This window comes from Fusarium phalaenopsidis (assembly GCF_050370095.1).
Source record: "Fusarium phalaenopsidis strain FUZ10S chromosome Unknown contig_32302, whole genome shotgun sequence".
Taxonomy (NCBI): domain Eukaryota; kingdom Fungi; phylum Ascomycota; class Sordariomycetes; order Hypocreales; family Nectriaceae; genus Fusarium; species Fusarium phalaenopsidis.
Genome location: NW_028145405.1, coordinates 6,273,980 through 6,299,520, shown reverse-complemented (window position 1 = coordinate 6,299,520; position 25,541 = coordinate 6,273,980). Strand labels below are relative to the sequence as shown.

Here is a 25,541-nt window from a genome sequence, read left to right as displayed (position 1 = left end):
TGAATCGCGTAGTTGGGGTCATATTGTGAGTTGGAGGTGTTTCTGAGCGGGGCCAGATTGCGTTGGGGTAGCAAGACCCAACATGCTACGTCAGTGTTGGCTCTAGAAATCCTACCGTTGATAGTGATATTATCCTCGGAAGATAGCGATATGACCCTTGACGGAAGAATGGAGTCTCGAGCTAAACTCCTGGAGTGGTAGCACGAGGTTGTAACTGGTTTGACACGGCAATAGAGATACGGATATACGGATCAAGGGACTTGGATGGATATTGGGAGCAATCTATCAAGAACGAATCAGAACAGAAGAAACCCTTCAATGGCTCAGTGCTTGATTGGTTCACCATATCAGTACTTGGCTTAGCATTTCAATTCAATGCGAAGCATATCATTCGCTACAGCAATGGCAGACCGGTCAGTTGTTGATTTGTGATGCAATGCATCTCGAACGAGAACGTTGAAATCGTTTTGTACTTCACAAAAATGTCTTTAACGAATTTCGTGATGACATTGAACTATGTGACATCTAATTCTTCAAAATAGATCCGGCGGCAGCTGGCATAATGGCTCCCGGCGCAGGTTTGTTTCTCGCCTTGAAGTCATCCGCAATCTCCGCCATAGTAACAAACTCAACGCCCTCGTGCTTCATAAAATGCTCAATCAATCTACAGGCCATTCAATTAGTGACAATCTCAGGCATCCAGTTCAGTCAGCTTACCTTTCATGCATCAGCAATACATGCGGTCGCCCCGACACATCTGGGTGGATCGTCATGGGAAAGATGAACTCGTCATATTCCCGATAAAAGTAGTCGAAATGATCTCGCCAAATGTCCTCAACATCCCGAGCATTCACAAAACCGTGGCTGTTGGGAGCTGATTTGATAAACATCATGGGTGGCAGGTCGTCAAGATACCAGTTGGATGGTATCTCTACAAGACCAGTGTCAATGCCCTTCTTGAGCGGATGCATCCAGTCAGCCGCCTTCTTTTTGTAGTCAATCTTGGTCCAGGATTCTCCTGTGGGTAGATAATACGCCTGACAGTCGTGGTGAGACATGCTGTGGTCGTACTCAATACCATAATCGAGGAGTAGCTGCGCCCCCTCCATGCTGGTTTCCCACCAGGGGGCAACGCTGCCACGTGGGGGCTTGCCGCAGAACTCAGTCAGCATCTTGTATGTCTTATCCAAAACATCGCGCTGCTGCTCCAAGCTCATGTCTGTTGGGTTCTCATGCGAGTATCCGTGAAGGCCAATCTCATGGCCTGCATCGCGGACAAGGGCCATCTCCTCGGGAAAGGTCTCCAAACTGTGACCTGGGATGAACCAGGTTGATTTGATGTTGTATTTCTCAAAGAACTTGAGAACTCGTCGTACACCAACGGTGCCGGCGAAAAGGCCTGTGCCCAGAGGGTAAGCGTCTTGTCTCAGAGGCTGCGTGAAACAATGCACTTACCCCTGCTGATATCGTTGCTTGAGTCCTCGCCGCCATACGAGCCCAGCCATCCGGCAACAGCGTCAACGTCAACACCATAACTGATGAGAACGCGCTTCTTGCCCATGCTGAAAGATGTGATGATATTGAAGTTGAAGGTAATTCTCACAAGCGAATGAGGGTTCGTGGCAAGTGAAACATCAATGAAGATAATTCCGGGGAGGAGGGGGCCTTAGTCCAGGGTAATTATCTGCACAAACCTGGTCGATGGATCCATCCACGATAAGATAAGCGTTGGAGGCATCAAGATAAGACTCGCCTGATTGTTGGTGTTGGGGTCTTTTGGGAATGGAGTCTGATGGGGTAAATTATGGGGCCAGTGAGTTCAAGGACTAGCGTAACCGTGTTAGCGAAGAGATTCCTATCACCGACGTCGGGGTTAGTTGAGATGCAAGTTGGGGCGACATCACAGCCGCGGTTATAGGCGAAAGATAGTCAACTCTTCAGTCTTTGCATCATAGAGCTTCAAACCACTGTCTGATACCAAGATGTCTTTCAATGATTTGCCTTCGCAGATGAAAGCGGCTCAGCTCCTCAGCGTCAGTTCAACCCCAGCTTGCCTGTCATAAGTAGTTGTTTGACTGACCAGGCATTGGCAATTTAGTACAATGAGCCATACGCATTAGTTACCACGAGGACACCCCAGATCAAAGACGATGAGCTCCTCATCAAGGTCCATGCGGCAGGCTTCTGTCACTCTGATCTCCAAGTTTATCACGGCCAATTCAAGTCCAAGCTTCCCATAATTCCGTCTCACGAGCCTGCTGGAGTCATCGTGCAAGTGGGTGATAGATGCGGCGGCTCTTGGAAAGTAGGCGACCGTGTGGGTGTGCTCAACTTCAAGAAGGCGTGCACTCAATGCACCGGCTGCGTACTATCCAAGAAACGTTATGGCACATTTGATCCCCGGTACTGTGAGAAGCGTGAGATGGCGGGTTTCAAGGACGATGGCTGTCTGGCTGAATACATGATGGCCGACCCGGCGACAACCATATTGCTGCCAGATGAAGTTTCATTTGATCAGGCAGCCCCATTGATGTGCGCAGGCGTAAGTCTTCATCTTCTTCGCTCTCTGGGTCAACAAGCTAATGGTGTCTCAGGCAACTGTCTGGGGTGCTCTCGAGAAGGCGACAAAAGACCTGGAACCCAATGCCACTGTTGCCATCATCGGAATCGGCGGTCTTGGCTACCTAGGACTTCAATTCGCCAAGGCTATGGGCTTTCGCACGATTGCCATCGATAATCACAAAGCAGGTCGCACTCTAGCAACCGATGTTCCCAAGCCAGACCTATCACCAGATCTCGTAGTTGATTCAAGTCAACCTAACGCCTCTGGAGAGATCTTTGAGTTTACAGAGAAGGAGGGTGTTGCAGCTGCAGTTGTGTGCACAGACTCGATTAAGGTCACAGCTTGGACACTTTCACTGCTTCGGATTGGCGGCACCGTGGTGGTTCTGGGTCTCCCTCCAGAGAACTGGCAATTCGATTCCAGTATCCTTGTATTTCGAGAATTGACGATTAAGGGGAGTTACGTTGCCAGCGCAGAGAGCACGGCAAGAATGATGGAGGCAGTGGGAAGAAGTGGAATTAGGTCTCAGATTACACGGGTCGCGTTTGAAGATGCCCCCAAGATAGTTGAGAGATATGAGAAAAGGGACTTCAAGGGGAGGATGGTAGTTAAGTTCGCATGATAGGACCAGGTCAACAAACAGATGTGGAAAAGGATAGCCTCGAACAACTCCTAGAACAGACAATGTCCCATTGGCCACTTTTTACCCTATCTGTCCAATGGATGAAGACAGCTTTCAGACCAAGCTCTCAGACGAACTTACCCTGAACTATACCAACAACAAAATGCTATGGTGCACCTGTTCCTTGACATCTTGTGCCAATATTGTGAAAGCGCGCAGTTTCAACCTCGGCTCGACCGGCGCGTCCTTGGATCTTGGCGAATGTCCTGTATCCACCAGAGAGTGCCCTCGTGATGCTGATCTTTCCGCCTTGAGGAGACAGGGATTTGGGGTAAAATCATCCAATCAGAGGGATGATGACTGATCCCCCGACCCCCATCTGAGACATGACCCCAACCTCCAGGCCTTTGGGGTCATTTGGGAACAATAGCCTAGGCAACTGATAACGCTGGTAGTTTCTATCATCCTTGAAAAGCTGGGAGCGAAAGAGCGTTTTAGTTCTGTTGGCACACAAAATAACTGAATCTCAAAGTGACGCCACTCGTCCGACGGTATCTTGGCTCTTGAGATAGAGAAAGGTGTGATTCATCATGTCTGTCTTCTTTAAGGATGTTTCGCCGTATGATCCCTTTCCCAATCTTATCTCTGGCCATTCACAACTAACAAATAACTCCTAGGGATAATCCGGTCAAGAAGGGCGATGCCGAAAAGCTTCTTCAGAAGCGTCTTGGAGTGGGCATAGACGCCAAAGACTCAGCCGACTTTGACCTGCTCCTTGCCGCAGTTCATGACTGTGCTGAGCATATCTCTGCTCTTCCAGACTATCAGCCTGTTCCAGATGAGAAACTATACCCTCGTCTGAACCTTCACCGAGCAACTCCTGAGGAGCAAGAGTTTGGTAGCGAATGGGCGCACAAGTTTCTCATCCAAGGCAAACCTGATGGCGCTAGCACCCTCAAAGGCAAGACAGTCTGTCTAAAAGACTGCATCGCTGTAGCGGGTGTACCGCAATTCTTTGGAAGCGATGCTTTCCCTGCATGGACGCCCAAAACAGATGCCACTGTTGTCACAAGGGTGTTGGACCAGGGAGCGGATATTGTCGGTACCAGCGTGTGCGAAAATTTCTGTAACTCGACATCCTCCTTCACAAGTGCTCAAGGAATCGTCGAGAATCCTCATAATCGAGGTTACTCGGCTGGTGGAAGCACATCAGGAGGTGCAGCGCTGGTATCATCAGGTCGCGTTGACTGCGCGATTGGGTCTGACCAGGGTGGAAGCATCCGCGTTCCCTCAGCTCTTTGTGGATGTAAGTCGATATTATTTCCATCTGCAAACGAAGAGATCTCGTATTGACTAATTTCGTTCTAGGCGTCGGACTGAAGCCTACGCATGGCCTTGTTCCGTGGACGGGAATTACCAGTGGAGACGCAATCGATGACCACGCGGGTCCCTTGACACGATCTGTTCTTGATGCTGCCATTTTCCTCGATGCCATGGCCGGCTATGATGGAATCGATGATCGAGCGCTGGGCGCTGGCGTACATGGCTCACATGGTTATGCCGATTCTTTGAGTCCAGAACCAAGTCTTGCCGGTGTCAAAATTGGCATCCTTCGAGAGGGCTTCGACCAGCCCATCGTACAGTCAAGTGTACGAGATGTCGTCATGTCAGCGGTGAAAAAGTTCGAAAAGCTCGGCGCTACCGTCAAAGAAGTGTCGATCCCCTCACATCTGGAAGGCCCTTCGATATGGACTATCCAACAACGCATCGCCGGCGCTATGAACATTATCGGCCAAGCACACGGACGAAGGGGACTTTACCTCACCGAGTTTGAACATGCTCGTCTTCCTTGGACCTCTGAGAACTTTGCCAAGCTATTTCCCTCAACGAAAAATACCGTCATCAATGGTCTTTACCTCGCGGACCGCTTTCCAGGCCTGTATGGCAAGACTATGAACTTGAGCCGCAAGATAAGTGACGACTACGAGAAAATCTTTCAGGACTTTGACGTGGTGGTTATGCCTACTACCCCATATGTGGCTCCCAAGCACGGGGATCCAAAGGGAACACCCCGAGAGTGCTTTGAGCCAAGTATAGGACTTACATCCAATACAGCCGTTTTCAACGTCACAGGCCACCCAGCCATGTCAATCCCCGTTGGATTTGCACCGGCCACGGAAGATCCCACAGTGCAACTTCCTGTAGGACTGCAAATTGTTGGCGGCTTGTGGCAGGAGAAGAAGATTCTGAATGTGGGAAACGCATGGGAGAGGGCATTTGACTGGAAGGCGCCGCGTGCAGTAGCTAAAAAAGGAGACATGGGCGAGACTTTGAAGATGGACGCTTGGGCAAAGGTGAATGGAGCGTGTGCGACGAGTAAGAATGCTCTGGCTGTCGAATCATGAAGATGAGAAAATTAGATGGACAGAAGGTTAATAGACTAAACTTTTGCTGGTATCTCGAAAAAAGACCAAACATGGCTACTCTTCCTTGTTAATCGCAATGACGTCTCAAATAGAGGCCATCATCACTCTCCACCTTTCCGTGAGTAAGCTACCCACAACCAGATTATCACTAAGCCAGTCAGTCATTTTAAATACTCGACAGTCAAAGTGACTACAGAGAAACTTGACTTAATATATATATTCAAATATCTAGTTTATGGTATATCCCCCGTCAACGACCAAGGCATGTCCTTGAATGAACGATGCCTGACTGGAACATAAGAACATGACAGCATTTGCGACTTCATCTGGTCGCCCCATTCTGCGCATCGGAGCAATTTCTATTGCTGGGCGTAACCTCTCTGTTACTTCCTTTGTGCCCGTGGTCATGGGCGATTCGATAACGCCGGGGCACACGCAGTTGATGCGAATGTTGTCCTTTGAGTAGTCAATCGCATCCGAGCGGGTCATGTGTATGATGGCTGCCTTGGAAGCGCAGTATGCAGCTACACCAGTTAGTAATAAGTCTTAGAGGCAAATGTGAAGGAACTTACCGGCTTCAGGACGTGCTACAATGCCGAGCTGGCTGGCAATGTTGACAACTGCTCCCCTCTGTTCGGGGTGCTCTTGCAATGGTTTCTGTTGCAACATGACCCTCAAGGCTGCTCTAGAAGATAGCCAAGTTCCGCGATAGTTCACGTTTGTAATCTTATCAAAGTCTGCCGTGTCCATGTCCGTCGACCGTACTGCTGAACCGAGAATGCCGGCACAGTTGACGGCATAGTCCAGTCGTTCAAAGCGTTTCACAGCCTGGGTAATGAGCGACTCGACGTGTGATTTTTCAGAGATGTCTCCAGGTTCAGCGAGAACGTCTGCATCTGGGTTGATGCTGAGGATTTGACCTCGAGTTTGAGCCAGGGTGTCTTTGTTTAGGTCCGTTATGGCAAAACGTGTGCATCCTGACCGAGCAAACGCTCTTGCTACCGCCGCTCCAATTCCTAGGGAAAACACTCACAGTAAGCGACTGGCCACATAAACATGCCCTCTCGGAACTTACCAGTCCCTCCAGCACCAGTGATGAGCGCTACGCCTGGCAACTTGAGAATGGTCGAAGACATTGTGAGATTTGACTGGTAGAGACGATTCGGCGACGATCGGATCAGTCCCCTCACCTCTCAAGTAATCACTCTGACTTGTATACTGCCAATCCAATCTGTCTCATGACTCGTTATCTTTGGAGCAGTTAGTAATGGCCCCAAATCGCCCAACATGGCCCCAAGGTTTCGCCCCCCTTGTCGATAAGGCCTAGCGTACCCACAAACAAACCAACATTGAGAAAGCCTCCAACTGCTGCTCTCCAACTCTCCCTCTTTTTCCACCAAACGCCTCCAACATCCCCATCATGACGACCCACGGGGACGGCGCCATTCGACCTCGTCGTCGACGTCGGGGAGATCCTCACATCTGCCCCCATTGCACAAGGGTCTTCAAACGCTCTGAGCATTTGGGTCGTCACGTCCGTACTCGTCAGTCTCCTCCACCTCACACGTCATTGCTGTCTGACGTATGACACTGTAGATACCAAAGAGAAGCCATTCGTATGCACTTGTGGGGCTGCATTTGCTCGTCGGGACCTGCTCACGAGACATCAACGCATTTCGCTGCATACCGGTGAAGCCGAGAACCCCCGACCAAGTCCGACGCCGGATGTGGTAACGGCCACCACTGACTCGTCGCTTGAGTTGGACAATGCCTCGTCATGGGCAGAACAACAGCAGCTCCCGGCTGATCCACAGGCTTACCTGGACCCTGATGCCCAGCAGGACCTGATGGTTACGCAAGAGACTTTTGATCAATGTAGGTCACCAATTCTCCAGACAGATTAGAGCACTCTTGTTTACTCAGAACAGGTCAGACTCTGGATTACAACTTCGACCAGTTCTGGGAATTCGCTGGGTTTCTTGATGGTATAGGGCTACCAGCAGAATGGAGTCCTTACTTCCATGGGCCTGATGCACATGAAACGACGTCAGGTGAAGCACCCAAGGGCAATCCTCCTGCTCGTGGAGCTCGTCTCGGCACCCCCTTTAACTCTTGGTTACCTTCAGTGCCTGCAGGTGACAGAGCCCCGGATACACATTTCGATCAAGGTAGGTTCCAGCCTCAAGCCCCCTCAGTTGGTAGAGCGGATGCCAACTTACGATTTGCCGGTATAGATTCCCGAGCTCATGAAGCGGCCCCTTCTGTGCTCAAGGTCACCGATGAACAACGAGCTCGCTTGAGCCACTCATTGGACAACTTCCGAGATGTCTTGGATCCCGACTTCCGACTGCCTTCACGCCACGCTTTAGCTCGATATATTACCAGCTACATTGATGGCTTCCATTCTCATATGGTCTTTATGCATGTACAGACCTGGTCCGTCCTAGACAGCCCGCTTGAACTTGTCTTGTCCATTGCGACAATTGGGGCACAGTATTGTTTTGAGCACCGGATCGCAGAACGCCTATTCCATGCAGCCAAAGCCATAACGTTTGAGCGACTTCTGCAGGAAGCTCATCAGTTCGGTCCAAAGACAGCCAGCCTCTTGTGCATGCAAGGACGGTCCCCGAGAAAGCGACCAGATGGTAATTCGGAACACGAACGGTTTATATGTGGCACATGGGAGCCCATTGATACTGTCCGCGCCCTAATTAACATCATGGGCTATGCAACCTGGGAGATGAAGCAATCCCTCATCCAAGAGGCATTCTCCCTCCAAGGTTTACTAATTCAGGTTCTTCGGGATCTCGGGTTAGAAGAGGAGGAGGGGGAGAAAGAACATGCGACCAATGATTCAGATCAAGTTTCGCTACAAGCAAGATGGCTCGCATGGGTACATCAGGAATCCGTCCGAAGATCTAAGTTCATCGCCTTCACCTTCACTCATACTCACAGTATTGCATACAACGTATATCCACCCCTTCGAACCAACGAGATACACCTGCGGCTGCCGTGTCATACCAAAGAATGGTTAGCTCCGACGGCGACGGCTTGGCAGGCAGCTCATAGCGAGGTCAAGAAGCAGCAGCTTTCATTCCAGGAAACACTCTCGCTTCTACTTCGTAACAGCGAATGCGAACTCAACCCCACCCCTACGCCGATAGGAAACTACATATTACTCCACGGCTTGTTACAGAGGATATACGTTGTCCGTGACTTGTCATTGCCCATCATGGATCAGTCCGCGTCTCTTCCGCCCGACGAAGTGGACAAGCTCGAGTAAGTTTCCGCACCTCGACCGGAAATTCCCTGTTTTCGCTTCGTATCCCCTTATCTAAGAGAATCTCATACGCACCCGTTAGCCAGTCACTAACACGTGCCACTCCTTTAGTCGTGCCCTTCGCTCCTGGACCACCAGCTGGCAGCAGGCTCCCGAGTCCAGCCTCGACCCAAACAACGAAAACGGACCGATCCCCTTCACATCGAGCTCCCTACTAGGCCTCGCTTATGTCCGCATCTATCTCAATATCGGTCCTCATCGCCTACTTGAAACCCGAGATCCTGAGCAAATCGCCCAGGCTCTGATGAAATGCCCCAACGTGGAGAGGAGCGATGGTGTCATATCGGCTCTGTTGTATGCTGCTCATGCGCTGAGCATCCCCGTGAGACTCGGAGTTGATCGTGTAGCTCGGAGCCAGGCCTTTTTCTGGAGCGTTCGTCATTCTCTGTCAGCCCTGGAGTGCGCTGTTCTGCTGAGCAAGTGGTTGGCGTCTCTACAGCGTTCGGTGAATGCTGTCTCCCTAAATGGTACGTGTTACTAGGTTTATTATAACTCCATGAGTCAATGGTTGACATATGTCTCCAGCAAGCGAAGACCGCATGCTTCACTGGGTGCGATGCATCGTCGAAGAAGCCTTTTCGGTTGTGGACTTTGAAGAGGAGGAAGTTGATGGACAGTTAGATCCACGGGGCTTGAGCCTGGCTGTACTCAAGATTTGGGCACACTTCTTCAAAAGTAACACTCAATGGCGATTTATAAATGTTATGGGGGCGAGCCTTCAGAGGTACCGAGAACTGTTACTTGAGGAGTATAGGCGAGAACCTGGATGAGCGACAGTTGTGAACTAAAGCTGCCCAGGCCTTAGATCAGCACCTTCACCGTATGTCCTGTAATTAGAGTTGCGATCAAGGAATATCCATCACCTGTGAGCGAGTATTCATGATTATGAGGATTGAGCTGAGATATCTGCGCTTTGTATCTGTTCGTAGCTCATTGGCTAGCCCTCTTCATGTCATCTTCCCACTCCCTTCTCACCTCTTCGGCAAACGTGTCCTCATTAAGTACACGCCATCCCACAATAGCCATACCTTGCCCCCATTCTACCGCTCTATTAAAGGACTTTTCCAGTGCTGCCGCGTCGGCAAAACCGCTCGTATGGTTTCCTTGGCCATGGGCCGTGTCAATGCCAAAGGCGACGTGGATACCTGGGCAGACGTAGGTGACATTGCCCATGTCAGTGGAACCTCCGATGAAGTCTGACGGTTCAAAGAGAGAAATGATTTCATCTTTTCTAGCACCAGAATCGGGCCAGGGTGTGTTGCCAGCAGCGGCTGTATCCATGGCCTGAATGAAGGCTTTACACAGTGGGAGCGAAGATCGAAGGTCGGCGTACGTGTTGATGGGCTCGTATGAGATGGTGCAGCCTGTTGCTAACGCAGCACCATCAAAGCAGGCCTTTACACGTGCCCAAAGCCGCTCTGTCGCTGCGAGTGTATCGCTACGAACTGCTCAGAGTCAGCAATATCTCATGTCAAGATTCCTTGGCGTATGTACCGTAGTATGAAACGCTTGTCGTGCCGGGGATGACGCTTGGTCGATCTCCTGCCTCGTTGAAGACCCCATGAATCCTCTCATGCGGTCGGATCTGTTGACGAAGCATAGAAACGGCATTATAGGAGAGGCACACGGCGTCGAGTGCGTTGACTCCATTCCACGGCTCCATTGATGCATGTGCTGTCTTTCCCTGAAAACTGACTCGCCATTTCACGTTCGCCAGCATTTTTGCTGCAGCAACTCCTGTGACGTTCCCGCTAAGAAGGTACTGGGGCCCAGGGTGCGTCATCAGGCATGCCGCCGCATCATTGTATGGTCCAGCCTCGATAAGCGGGATCTTTCCGCCACCTCCTTCTTCTGCAGGGGTTCCCAGAAGACGCACCCGCCCTGGCTTTGCAGAGGCTTTGAGGGCATAGACAGCACCAATGAAGGCAGTGAGAGCGGAAGAGGCGATGAGGTTATGCCCGCAAGCATGGCCTATTCCGGGGAGGGCATCATACTCGGCGTTGAATACAACAAGGCGGCCACCGGAACCAAAGTCGGCAGAGAATGAGGTTTCTAGACCGTACGCATGAGGAGTAACAGTAATTCCCAGGTCAGCAAAGGGGGGAGAGGTAAGGAGCGAGGTGAAGGTTGAGTGAGCTCGATGCTCGTGATAGGCGAGCTCCGGGTTGGAGTGGATCTATACGTGTGAGCCGATGGTCGGTCAAGGGTGTTGAAGGGACATCAACCTCGTAATTGAGAGTCTTTATGGACTCGTAGTGCGAATGAATAGATGAAGATATCACGGACGGGATGTCCTCGAAGGATTGAGAAGCCATGGTTCAGCCGATGTGATGTACGGTGTGAAAGCAAGAGGAGTTGTGGTCTTGCGCACCTTGACGTGACATGACGTAGAACTGGCTTAATTGCATATCCATTGGCAGCACCTGATGCCCAACTGGGGCTAAACTCTATTCTCCGAGCAGACCACGTCCCTCGTGTTAACTGATCATGATATGACTATGGGCTGCAATGAGGCTGGCCCAAGACTACATTTACGGCCCAGAGTGTCAAGGGGGCTTTTCCATTAGTCGTCAATCGCCACGGTATCTATACACCGACTATTGCGTTGTCGCACAATAATACCAAGATTTATAGATGCCACGGTAAGAAGTTATGGAGAAGAAATCGCTCTGCCGTTGTCCTGCCATGATGCAATATAGGATCCTGCCAATGAGAATAATCGCTGCTCTCTGTTCGGGAATGCATGTTATGTTTGAGAGTCGACCTGGTTACTTAACCATTGTTGTAATCCATGTCATCAAAGAATTCCGTCCGACAGTGGATGTTACCATCTTCATCTAATAGAAAGAATCCCGCAACCCTGCCGACAATAGTCTGCCCGTGTATAACCCGACATGTCGGCATCGAATCCGCCCACAAGTGTCGTATCCTCATACGCTCGGTTAGGGGTTCTGAAGTGTCAGGAATCGTGTGCTGGCCATCGTCATGAACCCGGATCTTGTGCTCTATCTCGATCACGCGTCGGGCCAACCCTGTCATCAGGTTCAGGTTCCACAGACTCTCGCGTGCACAGGCGAGGGTTGGCATGAGGCGCCAGAACCGCAGCCGAGTCTTAAGATCTCGACACTTGAGGGTACAGAAACTCATGACGGGCATGAATCCCATGTCGAACGTGAACTTTACAGAGCGGGAATCTCCACCCTTGGCCACTAATGGTACGCTCGAGGCCAGACTCTCGAGGCGCTCAGCGAGACTCTTGAATCTCTCCAAATGGCGGTCGTAGGGCCCCTCCTCCCTCTCCACAGCCATATCGGCCATGATTCGGCATACGTCAAACCGAATAAGCAAGGACTGTTGCGCTATTACACTCGGTCGCTCAGCGATTGCAGTATTATACCCTGAGTCAGTAGACAAAAGGGTGGTGAAAAGTGTGTCCCAAGTATCCAGAAGAGAGTTCACGGCCATCCCTTCGTCGTACAAGCTGTCGGGGAATGGCTGATGTCTCAATTGACCGACTCGGTAGTCGTCGCCCAAGCGCATAATACGAACCGACCGGGTAAAAAGTTCGTCCATCATCGATCGCGCATCGGTAAATGACTGAAAGCTTTTCGGCACGGAACCAGATAGGGCATGGAGACTCGGATAATGAGAGTGCTCTCTACCAAAGAAGAAAGGGAACAGACTCAGCCGTCGAAAAATCGGCCCGAGGAATTGTCGTGTCCACTCGTATCCAGCGCCACACTGCGCGAGCATGGTGATGCCGTGTTTGCAGTGTTTGAGGGCCGCTTCGTCATTTGATTGCAAGAACTCGATGCAGATAAAGAGGATGCAGACAAGGAGAACCAATGGTTGCTTCTCTGGGGCAGTCATTGTCTTCAGCTCGCGGATGGCGGCGTTGTAGTGGGTGAGTATTAACCGCTGATCCTGGGCCCCGGTACCTTGAGGTAAGCCAGATGGGAGCTGCTCGTAAAGGGAGCTAATGGCGATAATCGAGTGGCGTACTGCAGGTTCGAAGTTGGCGAACTGCATGACTAGATGCGTCCAGAAGTATCGGTCGGCGGGCCCCGACAAGAACGGCCCAGCAACGTCGCAGAAGTATTGCAACGCTCTACCTTCGTTTCGGGTTTCAATTCCTGGGAATGCACGAGTAGGGTTTGCCAAGAGCTGTTGGTTCTTCGGCCATAGCCGCTGCTTGTCTTGTTTCTGTGGCAGATAGCCATCACACTTGCGGCCCGTTGACACACAACGATTGCATTCAGGCTTGGCCTCGTCGCACTTGACTTTGCGGGCTCTATTTATCATTTGTCAGATTCAGGGATGTCTGTCACACGTTTTCACTCTTAGGCGCACACCAAACTCACTTGCAGGTAATACATCCCGTTCTGACTTTCGGACCACCCTTTCTGGCCATGACGGCGCGAGACGTCGCAAGTCTAACGTCTAGAGACAGAGAATCCAAGTAGTCCGGTCACGAAATGGGTGTGTCAGTTTCCATAAACAAGCTCTCTACGCGAGACAGATAAGGCTGTAGGGCTGTAGGGCTGGTAAGGCTGGATACATTAGGCATCGGTCTCAGCGAGGATTCAAGTCACGATGTGATGAGCAAACCTACTTATGACAATCGGATACCAAGGAGAGTTTGAATCCAAGCGCTGAAAGTGGGGCATGCAGGGATTAGTCCGAGCAGACCAATCATGCTTTAACGGGGCCATTCTTGAGTCCGAGCTAATGGGGGCCATTGGGGGCCAAGGAATGGGGCTGGAAAGGGACTTTGATGATGATTTGCTGCTAATTTCGGCTGTCTGCCTTGACTTGGTTCAGGGTAACGGTGAAGACGTCAAAATAAGAGTCCGACGGACCTTTTCTGCGTTTTCATAAGCGCTTTGTAACCGGTTTTGAGCTTCTTTCTTGCAGATTTCAAGACAGGATTCTGGTCGAAACTATTCCCAACTTATCGGAGGAATCCTCTTGGCCCCCTAAATAAAGAAAGGTAAGAATTTAGCCATGTCCTTTCGAGATGTTACCACACTCCATGACCCAAATGAGCCGACAAGAATGTCACCTGTCATTCAGAAGAAGGCTTGGCTGATTTAAGCTTTTGGAAAAAGTATTTTGGCAGCTAAAAAAAGCCACAATCGACTGGGCCCATTTTCTCACCAACAGGCAGTGAAAAGTGAGGTGCAGCTAATGAAAGAAATCTATGTATAATTGAGATTACATGGAGTATGCCAAGGACCAACCATCCTCGAATCTCGAGCGGTCTTTGTGAGTGTTTGGCATCAGTTGAAAATGTGCGTTCCAGAAGCCTCTTTGTCTCCCCAAAAGGCCCAGCAGTCCTCAACCAGGCCCCGAGGGTTGACGAAAGCAGGGAAATGCCCTCCAAGGGTGTCCGCTGTCTTCTTGCGAAAGAAAGTGATGTTTCCTTGGCGTTGCGCCCACTCCAGGGGCTAGGGAGAGATTCATGTTAGCCAGTTAGACTTCAAGCACAAGGGGACGATGAAACCACGCACCACGTTGTATCCTGCGTCACCATAATACTTCACAACACCAACAGGCTGCTTAACGTAGGGGAACACACCCTCTAGTATGCCTTCCTATTGGGTGGAATGTGGTTAGCAATTCAAGCACAATGACAGACGGGTTGGGGTCCATACGCGGTCAGCTTCCTTGTAAAGCCTAAATCCGCCATAGGGTCCTTGGATATAGTTCAACATAGACCATGTGATCAGTTCTTCTGTTTCCCACTCATAGCTTGGAGTCAGCATTCGCATGCCCATGTATTGCCAAGCAAGCCAAGCCACAGGGCTGTCAGTAAGGCCGATGGCGACCTGGAGTGGGACGGATTTCTCAATATCCCAGTATGCTGCAGTCCAAGAAAAGCTGGGGTCCGTCAACAAGCTGATAAGGGTCGTCTCCTCTGGGGTGGTCTGGCTATTGGCAAAACGTTCCAGGTCTGTAGAGTTTGGCGTTACGTTGAAAAGGTTGGAGAGGATCGAGACCAATGACTCAGGAAAGTCGGGCGACATAGTCCTCAGGATATGACTTCCAAAGTCTCCTCCCTGACCGACATACTTGGTGTATCCAAGCTGAGCCATCAAGTCGTTGAATGCTTGGCCCATCTCGCGGGAACCCAATCCCGGGTGACTGGGCGCAGGTGAAAAGCCGAACCCTGGCAAGTCTGGCGCCACCACATGAAATGCTGGAAGAGTATCGTTTGGGGGATTGGTGAGTAAATCGATGATGCCAGCCACTTCATGAAAGGTGCCTGGCCAGCCGTGGAGGAAAAGGAGGGGAATCGCGTCGGTTCGGTCAGATTTGTGATGGACGAAGTGAAGTGGGATGGGATGCGTGTAGTTCTCCCCAGCCCTGACTGTCGTTGTGAAATGCTGAAAGTTCTCGTTGAGAGACCTTTCCGCCTTTCTCCAATCGTATTCTTTTGCCCAGTATCGAGACCAGTTGCCGACGACATGTGAAGGGACTCCGTCGATGTAGTCGGGTTGGTCCATGTCGACTACTAGGCGCGTCTTCTCAGCCTTCGCCTTCGTTTCGTCGATAAATGCCTGATCGACATGGATGGTGAATGGCTGAGGCTTGTTGCCGAATTTGGCGTCAAAGTTCAAGCCATGCGTGGAGGGGACGTGGTTTGCAGCAACAAGGGCTGCGAGCTGGCTAGCAAGAAGTGCCTGGAGCCCGAGTGCAATCATCTTGTCGATCCAATTGCTCTTGTCTAGAAATGGTTTGTATTCTGGTTCTCCAAAACGGCCGCAATCCCATAGTATTTATACCGGCATGACTTGCTCGGAATGTATCCAACTCTGCCATCTTGTCGACCGGATTCCGATCGGACGAAACTCATCCGTCAATAGTACTATTCAACCGTGATGCGATCAGAACCTCCCATGTTAACAAGACTTGACCCGGAGATTTGGTCCGTACGTGTGGACCAACAACGTGCAAGGATGAAGATCCAAGGCTTACCCACCGCTGTTCCATTACTCAGTCCAAAGTCCGCGGACTCCGATGAACTCCGTCAGCAACAAAACTACGTGCCGCTTATTAAAGAAGACATGAATCCCAATGCCTACTCCGCAGGCTTTGGCCAATTCCTACGGACAATTCTTCCATTAATCAGCACCCTCAACAGCGTGGTCAGAGTCTTCCTAAGCGGAACGCCAGGATCCCCGCTGCTGTCATGGAGAACGCCAGACAACGGAGGAGCCTTGGGCGCAGAAAGGTGAACTTCCCCGCCCACCGCGGCTGGTAGCTTCATTGCGCTCTAACAGCAACGTCAGGCCTGCGACTTTTGCTGTCGCAGAAAGATGCGATGCGATGCAAAGAAACCTAAATGCTCTGGATGCTCTATGCACAATGTTGCCTGTGTATGGACACCAGGTCTGCCTGTGGGGAAGACCCAGCCCAAATCTAGGAGCCAGGATAGGTAAGATCCCAATTCATTAAAGCTCTTCAATGGTTGAATCGGCATGGCTGATATTTAAAGTGCTGCGAATGATGACCGTTTCATGAACATCGAAGACCGTCTACGAGCGATCGAAGCCCATCTATGGCGGACTGCTTCAGCCCCAGAGTCAGGTACCGGTGGGCAGCGTATGGCAGATTCATTGAATGAATACTCTCCCTCGCCGTCAATCATCGCTGCCGTCAGCCCCGACCAGAACAACGCTTTACAAGCCTTTGACTCGCACGAGGTTGAAGATTTCCCTCTTCCTCCTCGGCATGAAATCGAGCCACTCATCTCGGACTACTTCAAAGGTTTCAACCAGGCGTTGCCCTTATTTAGCCAAGAAAGCTTCATGGAACTGCTCCAAGATTGGTACCAGCACCCAAATCAACGAGACCAAGCATCGTGGTCCGCAATAAATGTGGTCATCGCCTTGTCTCTGCGATATGCCGTATCTGAAGACACCATTTCCAGAGGCAATAGGGATAGTATGGCTTCCACCTGCCTCAGTAACGCCCAGTCCACCATCGAAAGTCTCGTGTATCGTGATCAAGATCTGAAAGGATTGCAGGTTCTCTTGGGTTTGGTCTTGCTTTTCCAGGGCACTGCTCACCCTCACCCTACCTGCGTCTTGACTGCTACCGCTGTGAAGCTAGTTCATCGACTCAGGCTTCATCGAAAGAACGATATGGATTCTAGAAATTCAGCAGAGCGGGATCGCCTATTCTGGATTGCCTATATAATCGATCGGGATATCTCGGCACACACTACTGAGCCATACCTGTTACAGGATCATGACATTGATGTTGATGTCGACGGATGTACAAACTCCAACGATACGGCTGGATATCTATTCGCAGGTAACGAGGGGCTTCGCACCAACTTTCTTCAGCTTCGCATCCAACTGGCTCACACGCAAGGCAAGGTATACGAACTTGTTCACTCTGTTCAAGCCTCGAGGTTCTTTGCAGGCCGAAGGCGGGGGGCCACTGATCGTCTGCATCGAATGCTTGAAGAGTGGTACAGCAAGATCCCTGACCACTTCACATTTGGAAAAGCTGCTCTGCTGGAACTTGTCCCACGAAGGCATTGCATCTTACTTCACATTGCCTATTATCAGTGTCTTTTCTCAGCTCACCGGGTTCATGCCCCCAACATGATGTGGGTGCAACGCTTGACAGACTTCAGTGATGGTCTTGAGCGAGATGATGTAGATGACTCGGAGGCAGGCCCTTCGTTACTACCACCATATTGGCCAACCCTGGTGGAAGCCGCAAGGTCATTGCTGGCATTATTGGATCTCATTGAGGTTCATGATTCTGCGTTACAATGGTAAGTCCGGTACTTCAAATGCTACAGTCCATGACCACGGACTAATGTGAGAAAGGAGCGCAATTTGCACTTGCCAAGCCGCAATCATCATCCTAGCGGCAAACAATTTGGCCATATCCAAGCACGACCTCCATGACCAGATCGAGGGGGATGCTGAGAGGATAGAGAACACCCTCAAGACGGTAGAGCAGAGGTTCGGCGAGTTTGGTGATGGATCACTCAGAATGATGTTTTCAGCATGCTCCGATCTAAGCAGCAGAGCTGCATTGGCAGTTGACAGGTTTCGTGAAACTTCGGCGCCCAGATCATTCTGGGAGGAGGACGAAGTAGGGTTGTGATTTGTGCTACTTGCCAGCCCGGGCGTGTTTCTATGGTTTCTCGTTAATAGCCGCCGAGTGCGTATATGTTAATGAACAAGCTTGTATGTGACCCAGCTACCGACTATGGCTTGCGTGCGGTGCATGATGGAGATAATCTCGATCATGCTTTCACATCTTATTTCCTTGTCACACACGTGGTTTCTGTCCATTAACCACCGACGCTCGTGGTGTGTTCTTTTATAGATCACAATAAGTTCTCAAGACTTGCATGTGTGACAAATCCTGGATATCTTGTAGAAGTTCCCCATGGAATTACCACAAAGATGAAGAAAAGACAACTACCTCGGCAAAGGGCATTGAGTGTTATTGAGAGAAAATGTCATAAAAGCCCACAATAAAAGGCAATAGTGGTGCCTTGATAAGAAACAAAACAGATATACTGGTACCTTACACGTAACTCTGGGGGCCATTCCAGTATACGGCCCTTCGCCCTCGTCCCTCATCAATCCAAACTTCCTTGTTGTTTACAAAAGTCAATGATCTCAGTGATGCTTCTTTCCGGACTAATCCAATCCCGCCCGGCCCATTTCTGAAGCAGCCCAAGCGCAATATCTTGTTCAATCTTATAGATCAAAGTAGGGTTACCGGGTACAAAGTCATCCGGGAACTCGACAGTAGGATATGCAGTGCGCATGATGGCCAAGCAATCGTTCCAGTTTAAGGATCCAGCCAGAGCCTGAATGCGTGAACCTTTGACATCTGGGTCGATGGCTGCCGCGACGTAAATGGTAGCCACGTCAGAGACGTGTGTGTAGTATACTGTAGATACTGTCGTGATCAGTTTAGTAGCTTCAACAACAAGGTATCGGACCAACTCACCAGCTGAGGTGTCTAGCATTGCATCTGTTTTCCCAAGATACAACTGCTGTAGGAGCTGCATTGGCAAAGGTAAAAGATGCCTTTCATGCAACGGGTCACCCATGATCCAGCAAGGACTGACTGAGTTGACTACCCATGGCAGCTCATTCTCCTCCACATACTTCCACACTGCCTTCTCAGCTTCAACTTTAGCAGCTAAAAACACGGGAAGCATACGACTCCACTCATACGGAGGTGGTGCCCTCGCTGCCTTTACCATATCTTCATTCCACGTCTCCAAGTTGGTGATTGTCGACGAATCGCCAGGTACCGGCATGGCTGCCGCCCAAAATGTCGATGAGAAGACGAACCGCTTGACAGAAGGGGCCTTGGCAGCAGCACGGCATACCGTCAAGGCAGCCTCAACAGTTGCGGGAATGGTCGCATCGGGATCCGGCAAAATATCACTGATGATTGCAAGATGGATCACAGCCGCAACACCCTTCACGGCTTCGTCGAAATCGCCAGGCTTTGATGTGTCGGCGAGAACCAGCTCTACCCGTCCTTGATCAACGAACGGCTTTACAGAGGGGTGGTCGAGGAGCCATTGGCTATACTCAAGGTTCCGAACTGTACCGCGCACGTTGAAGCCATGTTTGAGGAGCTCCATAACCACATGGCTGCCGGAGTAGCCATTGGCCCCAGTAACAAGGACCCATGAACCTTGTGGAATGGCAGTTGGTGATTCGCTCATATTGAATGACTGCGGGCGTGAGGATGAGGAGGAAATAATATTAAGAGGACGTGAGGAGACAGAAGAGCTGATGAGCACGGCGCGGGTAATCCTCCCATTGGATCCAATGTGATTGGCGGGGTAGGTCCCACTATAGGGGCTTTGGTCGGTGATAATTGGTTCTTATAACCGCCCCTTTTTGTGGCTTCCTTGTCACAAAGGGCGGTCTCTTGAATATTATTAATTTCAGCCTGTCTGTCAGACGAGAAGTGCTCAAGTTGGCTTAGCTTGAAGGTGAGTTTGATCAAGGAGAGCGGGGTGAGCACGCGCTGGGCTGCGCCAAACCCTGTGCTTGGTCGCTTCGCCTTTGATGTGCGAACGCAAAGGGAATGTCAACTACCTATACGTTGCCGGTATGGTAAGCTCCAGGTGTCGCATTGCACTATAGGTATTCAACAAATTCAGCAATGTGTATCACTCACACTCATATCTCCTTACCTATAACTGCACATGCTACTCTCGTTGGAACACAGTCCAAGAGGTGAGGACTCCTCGGCAATTGTCAGCAAGACAATGACAGACGAGGCACCCATTACTTAGAATGCTTGGTCTTTCCGTCAGGGTCCTTCCCCAGTGCATTCATTATCCCGTCCAGCACCTCGTCCTTGCTATTGATGTTTTTTCCGTCGAGGGCAGTCCGGATCTTCCTCAAAATGTGCGAGCCTGTAGGGTCCTCCATGAGACTCTTCTCTTGTTCCTCTGTGAGCTCGTCAAGGAATTCCTGCAACATCCCAGCCACAGGATCCACGCTGGCAGGCTCTGTCACAAGCTGGGAGTCATCGGCCACCACTTTAGACCCATTTTTGGCCTTGTCTCCGAGAAGCGCCCTCCAAATTGTATGAACTAGCTTCCATGCTCGCACTGCGACTATCGTCGAGAGTGCCGAGACGCCAGTCGAAATCAACTGAATGCGCCCGAGTGCCTGTGACTCGCTGAGGCCGAGCAGTTCGAGATAATGCTTCTCAATCTTGACAAGTGTGCCGTATGTTCGAGGATGCGAATTGGCCATGCTGCTGTACAACTTCTTGGTCTGTCGAAAGAACTGTAGAGCTTCAGAATATGGCTCCTGAGAGGTCCAGAAAGACAAGTTGCCGGTGACGGATCGCATCTGCTCGAAACGACTGGGAAACACGCCAGGGAGGACCGGATCTCGCAAGGGTAGCTCAAACAAGCGAACAACAACAGGATCATGGTTCGGCATAATCCCCACCTTTGTTGTCTTTGCCTCGGACTTGTCTGCCAGCTCCGCTTGTGGTGGTAACTCCGTAGTAAAATGAAGCAACGCTGGGCCAGTGATCCGCCACGCACTGCAAAGAAAGTTCCTAGGGCAAGTAATATAGTGGAAGTTGGCCCGTCCGAAAAACTCATGCTTGTCTCGATACTGAAGAAGCTCGTTGAAGGCCTTGTCCCACTCGTCGATATCTCCCTCCATAGGCTTGGACTGAGCTGAAGCGTAGATCCAGTGGTGCCATGTTGGTGTGAATGAATGACGACGTCGTCTGCGGTAAAGATCACTGAGACTGGCCAATTGCTCCAACCGATTGGTCTCCCAATTGGTAGGTCTCTTGAGCCCTAACTTTTCAACCCAATCGGTCGGGTTCCGCAGTTGCTGTATGTAATATGGTCGAATAATGGCGTCGAGGAAACTAGTCCGGCCGGGGACTGAGAACCAGCTGTACGCCTTGGCTGATACGGTATCTTGTACGAGAAACTTGGCAGTGTCATGAGAGCGCTGTAGGAACCACTGACCGAGGAAGACACCTTCGACAAGTCCAAGAACGATGGTGCAAGCCGAGCATATGAGTACAAGGAGCATGCACAGCATGAGCTTCCTCTTGAGCCATCGCCAAGAGTAGCGGATGTAGCCGAACATAGATGGTAGAATGTTGCTAGCAGCAACGAGGGGATGAATGGCGACATGAAGAGGAAGAGGCAATGCAAAGGTGAGACATGGTCAATTTATGAGCTGTATTAATTGTGTTGCAGAGGGTACTGGCTCTTCCTCTAAGCGAAGGACCAATTTAAAATTACATGATTATTGCCCTGTTTCGCGAGCTCTGGCTGGTCAGAGAACGAGCATCTGCTGCCGAGAACAAGGATTAAGCGAGTGACACGCTAATTACCCACTTGGGGTTGATCACACACACTCCGTACCAACTTGATGAAATCTGCTTCAGAGCGACGTTTGAACTGATGATTTGGCCCTGTCAAGAGCTTTTAGTCGGCAAGGGAGCTACCAAGAGCCGCCTAAAGTAGGAGTGGCTCAATGTACTTTTTCCCGGATCCCAATCTCCTTTTCGATTGCTGAACTTTGTAGTCCTAACAAATTTGGTTTACTTCTTAGCTAGTGAGCGGAGTATTTGTATACTCGCCCTTGTGTTTTTTTGATACAGTTGAAGCCCGACCCTTGATGGGATAACTGAGCTAGACGACCGTATACTAGCGCCTGTTCTTGGAGAAAAGAGACCGAATTCCAGTCGTGCCGCTTTGAGCGGTAAGCTGAGAGAGACCACTAGCAACTGACTTGCTGGGGATGATCAATTTCTTTATATATACATTCTTCCTAAAGAAAGCAGCATCCTTAAGCATGAAATAGAAATCCGTGACCCATCCATCCTTTATTCTCCTCCCCTGCCTTAGCTGGCGGCGCCCCCTCTGAGCTCTGCTGTTTTGTTGGCCCACGCCCATATCTCTTTATCGACGGCCTTGTTTGAGCAAGTCCATGAGATCGCCGCCCCCCCATCGCGTTTCGAAAATACGAGGATGTAGTCGGTTTTACTGCGCGGGTTGAGCGCAACGGCCTGATGGAACGTAAGATGCTGTGCCCACGGCACCACCGTCTGGGGAAGCTTACAAGTATGTTCAGCGGCTTCTCGGCTTCTAGAAACTGCTGGAGCTGTGGGTAGTAGTTCTTCAGATCGCACCTGTACCTCAGCTTCCTGTTGGACCCGTACGAGATGAGGTAACTGGTCCCATACCCCAGTGCGACGGCCTGGATGTCACAGTCGGCCTTCTTCTTGGACTTCTTGACCACCTCCTTGAGCACGGTGACGGTCGTGTCGTACGCGTAGCAGCTCCAAGAGCCGTCTGTCCACCGAGCATAATATTGCTCATCGGCACCGAGGGCACAAATTGTGAGGTGTTCGTCCCCGTTGCCCCTGAACTTGCCGTCCAAGTGAGGATAGCACCGCTCAAAAAATTTGCTTCGTCCTGTCATGCCAGTTCAGCTACCTTTCAGTTACCATAGGTTGCTTGTTTCGAGCTTACCCCAGGACTCGTCTGAGTAGCGCGCAACCCACGAGGTTTTGTCGTCTAATCGTTCCCCGACTATCGTGGCGCTTGCCTTGGTTCCTGGAGGTGCGCGTCGATCGGGAACAGGAACATTGCTTGCCCAGACCTGTCAGTACTTGCTTGGCTCTGTCATCAATATGACTTACCTGTTGGAACTTCTGCCGCTTGTCAAACTAAACTCGCTTCCAAACCACGAGACTGAAACTGGTGGGAACTCTTTCAGTTCCTTGGCTTTTCCATGCACGGCTCGGCCACCGGCTGCTCTCTTGGGCAGATTGCCGTGCGCAGCATGTTTCACCTGCTGCTCCCGCAGCGTCTTTTCCATGCGGGCGACCCTCTCGTCGCGCCGGGCAATGAGGCTCTCCATAGTTACACGGAGGGCGGCCGTCTTGTTCTCCGCCTGCTGGATCATGCGCGTGTACCTGTCGCGCTCCTCGCGCATGATCTTCTCCACCTCCTTGTCGTTCTTCTCCATGGCCGCCTCCATTTCCTCCTGCACCAACCGGAGCTGCTCGGCCCATCGCTCCCTCTCCTTCAGCAGCTCGCTCTGCAGCTCCTTGCCGGCCGATGTCTGATCTAGCGTGCGGCCCTCGTCGACGAGCTGTCTCTGTAGATCTGTGACGAACTTCTTGTTGTGGTTGGCTAGCTGGTCGATGATCTTCTTTGCCGACTCTCGCGTATTGTAATGCCGGTGAACCGCGCTTCCTTTATCAACCATCCAGCCCCAGAACTCCTGCGTGTTCATCAACTCGGCCTCTCTTCGCCAGCCTCTCTTCTCCGAGACCTTGTCCCACATGGTGGTGGCAAGGATCACCTTCTGGAGGGCGTCTTCTCCGCACAGCTCTCTGAACAGGACTAGATTCCTCTTGGCTGAACCCTGCATCCGGACATCGGTAATGCGATGGAGGTATATGATGCCATGAAGCAAGATTTTATTTTGGTATGAGTCCGCAAGCCACGCAGCTATTTCTCTGAGGACCTCATTATCACTCTTGTCCGTGTCGTCAAACCCGGGAGTATCGATGAGATAAACGGTGCGGTCTTCAAAGAAGTTGCATGGATAGACATCAACGGTTGTTGTGCCTGGTTATTGTCAGATCCTCGCCTGCTGCTTCTCTTCCAGTGACTCACAAGCTTCGAGGCGATGGCCAATCTTGACCCGTTTCCCAGAGCACATCGAGATGAAGGAGCTCTTGCCCGACCCTGTGACGCCCATTACAGCGATGAAGACGTCACTCGGTCTGTCTCCAAAGTTACAAAAACCCTCGGTGCAGAGGAATTCAGTGCCGCTCACTTGGGAGTCCGGCCATTGCGAAAGCCTTTTGACTTTGGTAGCGGTGAACTCGAAGGTTCCTCCAAGTCGGAATCCGAAAAACTGGCATCAGATTCGGATCCTCCTGAATCGTCATCCGACTCTTCTATTTCGACTCTTGGTGGCTCATAGGTGGTAGATGTGGCAGGTGTCCGCAAAGGGCCCGCAGACTCGGGAGGCGGCAATCTTTTATATTCTGGTGCGTTGAAGGAAGAGTAAGTAATACCTGGCCATGGCTCAGCGAGAATCTCCTAGTATTGGAACGATGCAGCTCACTGGGTATCATCTTGGCGCTGACTACGAGTTGACTTGATTGAGCAACTACTGAGAGAATGCCTCGGTCTGATAGTTCCTTGATTGTGAATTAAAGGCTCGGCTCCGGAACTGGCGTCGAATTTGACTCATTTGAAAGTGCAATTCCCACTCGACACGTCACAAGGTCAGCCGCAGGCCGCAAGGCATAATGAGTCGACATATGCTATCATGCCACGCATTCGAGCATCTGCAGCCAAACGGTGCTCGATTGGGCCGAATTTCTGCAAGTTGGTTAGTCAACCCAGGCAGGGAGACAAGGATGCAGCGAACATTGGACCTGTTATCAAGGGTACATGTACATCGTAAGGCCATCAATGATGCTGACCAGACCATTCCATTCGAGGGAGACTTGAGCAATAACGGCACTCCTTGAAAGAATGTGCCAACATCTCTTGGTAAGATCCCTCAGATGCAATAGTTTCTCGTTGGGCTTCAAGCACTGGAGGCTTTCATGGTCGGGCTTCTACTGTACTACCTGCAGGTGCATCCATCTGACCACCCTCCAGTTGATATCTACCCAATGAACCGGAAGACACCACAAACTTCTCCACAGAGTTCCCTGCTCCTGGGCTTGAAAAACCCCGCGCTGTTCGCCTGAATGAACGCCTTGAAGGCTGTGTTTATGACTAGGCGGATCGTTGGCGAACAACCCCTCTCATTAGGAAGAAAAGAACTCCCTGGAACAGTTCTGGGCTTTCTTTCCTAATATTCGAGGTTTTGTCATCTTCAAAACTTGCACGTTCGTTTTCATGTAGTCTTTGGCGTAGTGTCATGTTTTTACCGTCGTTCTTCCAATTGAGCCCGCCTTTCCCATTTCTCTAATCCATTCATTACGTCGCATCACAGACAGACCCTTGCCCTCACAGAAACCATCGCTACGTATAGAGACATCACGGGGGGGTCCGGTCTC

General features: G+C 50.9%; 10 protein-coding genes across 10 annotated transcripts; 2 read left to right on the top strand and 8 right to left on the bottom strand.

Annotated features, from left to right (window-relative positions):
* Positions 1-525: 525 nt before the first annotated feature.
* On the bottom strand, positions 526-1,561 carry LRP88_09295 (polysaccharide deacetylase family protein; the record flags this gene model as incomplete). The annotated part of the gene is made up of 3 exons (XM_083245783.1): positions 526-664; positions 718-1,399; positions 1,456-1,561. The coding sequence occupies 3 exons, from the start codon at positions 1,559-1,561 to the stop codon at positions 526-528; spliced, it is 927 nt and encodes a 308-aa protein (XP_083100277.1).
* A 421-nt stretch (positions 1,562-1,982) lies between these two features.
* Positions 1,983-5,590, top strand: LRP88_09294 (uncharacterized protein; the record flags this gene model as incomplete). The annotated part of the gene is made up of 5 exons (XM_083245782.1): positions 1,983-2,033; positions 2,099-2,542; positions 2,595-3,175; positions 3,863-4,491; positions 4,554-5,590. The coding sequence occupies 5 exons, from the start codon at positions 1,983-1,985 to the stop codon at positions 5,588-5,590; spliced, it is 2,742 nt and encodes a 913-aa protein (XP_083100276.1).
* Positions 5,591-5,839: 249 nt separating this feature from the next.
* LRP88_09293 (SDR family NAD(P)-dependent oxidoreductase) lies at positions 5,840-6,747 on the bottom strand (the record flags this gene model as incomplete). Its single annotated transcript, XM_083245781.1, has 3 exons — positions 5,840-6,135; positions 6,184-6,507; positions 6,645-6,747. 3 exons carry the CDS (start codon positions 6,745-6,747, stop codon positions 5,840-5,842), a joined length of 723 nt encoding a protein of 240 aa, XP_083100275.1.
* A 284-nt stretch (positions 6,748-7,031) lies between these two features.
* Positions 7,032-9,784, top strand: LRP88_09292 (C2H2-type zinc finger protein; the record flags this gene model as incomplete). Its single annotated transcript, XM_083245780.1, has 8 exons — positions 7,032-7,155; positions 7,208-7,341; positions 7,408-7,486; positions 7,540-7,779; positions 7,846-8,890; positions 9,003-9,418; positions 9,477-9,699; positions 9,757-9,784. 8 exons carry the CDS (start codon positions 7,032-7,034, stop codon positions 9,782-9,784), a joined length of 2,289 nt encoding a protein of 762 aa, XP_083100274.1.
* Positions 9,785-9,881: 97 nt separating this feature from the next.
* On the bottom strand, positions 9,882-11,266 carry LRP88_09291 (M20 family metallopeptidase; the record flags this gene model as incomplete). Its single annotated transcript, XM_083245779.1, has 3 exons — positions 9,882-10,396; positions 10,446-11,127; positions 11,177-11,266. The coding sequence occupies 3 exons, from the start codon at positions 11,264-11,266 to the stop codon at positions 9,882-9,884; spliced, it is 1,287 nt and encodes a 428-aa protein (XP_083100273.1).
* Positions 11,267-11,723: 457 nt separating this feature from the next.
* LRP88_09290 (Zn(II)2Cys6 transcription factor) lies at positions 11,724-13,362 on the bottom strand (the record flags this gene model as incomplete). Its single annotated transcript, XM_083245778.1, has 2 exons — positions 11,724-13,242; positions 13,313-13,362. 2 exons carry the CDS (start codon positions 13,360-13,362, stop codon positions 11,724-11,726), a joined length of 1,569 nt encoding a protein of 522 aa, XP_083100272.1.
* An 868-nt stretch (positions 13,363-14,230) lies between these two features.
* Positions 14,231-15,655, bottom strand: LRP88_09289 (epoxide hydrolase family protein; the record flags this gene model as incomplete). Its single annotated transcript, XM_083245777.1, has 3 exons — positions 14,231-14,398; positions 14,462-14,545; positions 14,606-15,655. 3 exons carry the CDS (start codon positions 15,653-15,655, stop codon positions 14,231-14,233), a joined length of 1,302 nt encoding a protein of 433 aa, XP_083100271.1.
* A 2,909-nt stretch (positions 15,656-18,564) lies between these two features.
* On the bottom strand, positions 18,565-19,674 carry LRP88_09288 (uncharacterized protein; the record flags this gene model as incomplete). Its single annotated transcript, XM_083245776.1, has 2 exons — positions 18,565-18,881; positions 18,942-19,674. 2 exons carry the CDS (start codon positions 19,672-19,674, stop codon positions 18,565-18,567), a joined length of 1,050 nt encoding a protein of 349 aa, XP_083100270.1.
* A 571-nt stretch (positions 19,675-20,245) lies between these two features.
* On the bottom strand, positions 20,246-21,586 carry LRP88_09287 (uncharacterized protein; the record flags this gene model as incomplete). Its single annotated transcript, XM_083245775.1, has 1 exon — positions 20,246-21,586. The coding sequence occupies one exon, from the start codon at positions 21,584-21,586 to the stop codon at positions 20,246-20,248; it is 1,341 nt and encodes a 446-aa protein (XP_083100269.1).
* Positions 21,587-22,349: 763 nt separating this feature from the next.
* Positions 22,350-24,220, bottom strand: LRP88_09286 (uncharacterized protein; the record flags this gene model as incomplete). The annotated part of the gene is made up of 5 exons (XM_083245774.1): positions 22,350-22,514; positions 22,568-22,923; positions 22,981-23,099; positions 23,151-24,087; positions 24,136-24,220. 5 exons carry the CDS (start codon positions 24,218-24,220, stop codon positions 22,350-22,352), a joined length of 1,662 nt encoding a protein of 553 aa, XP_083100268.1.
* Positions 24,221-25,541: the final 1,321 nt, after the last annotated feature.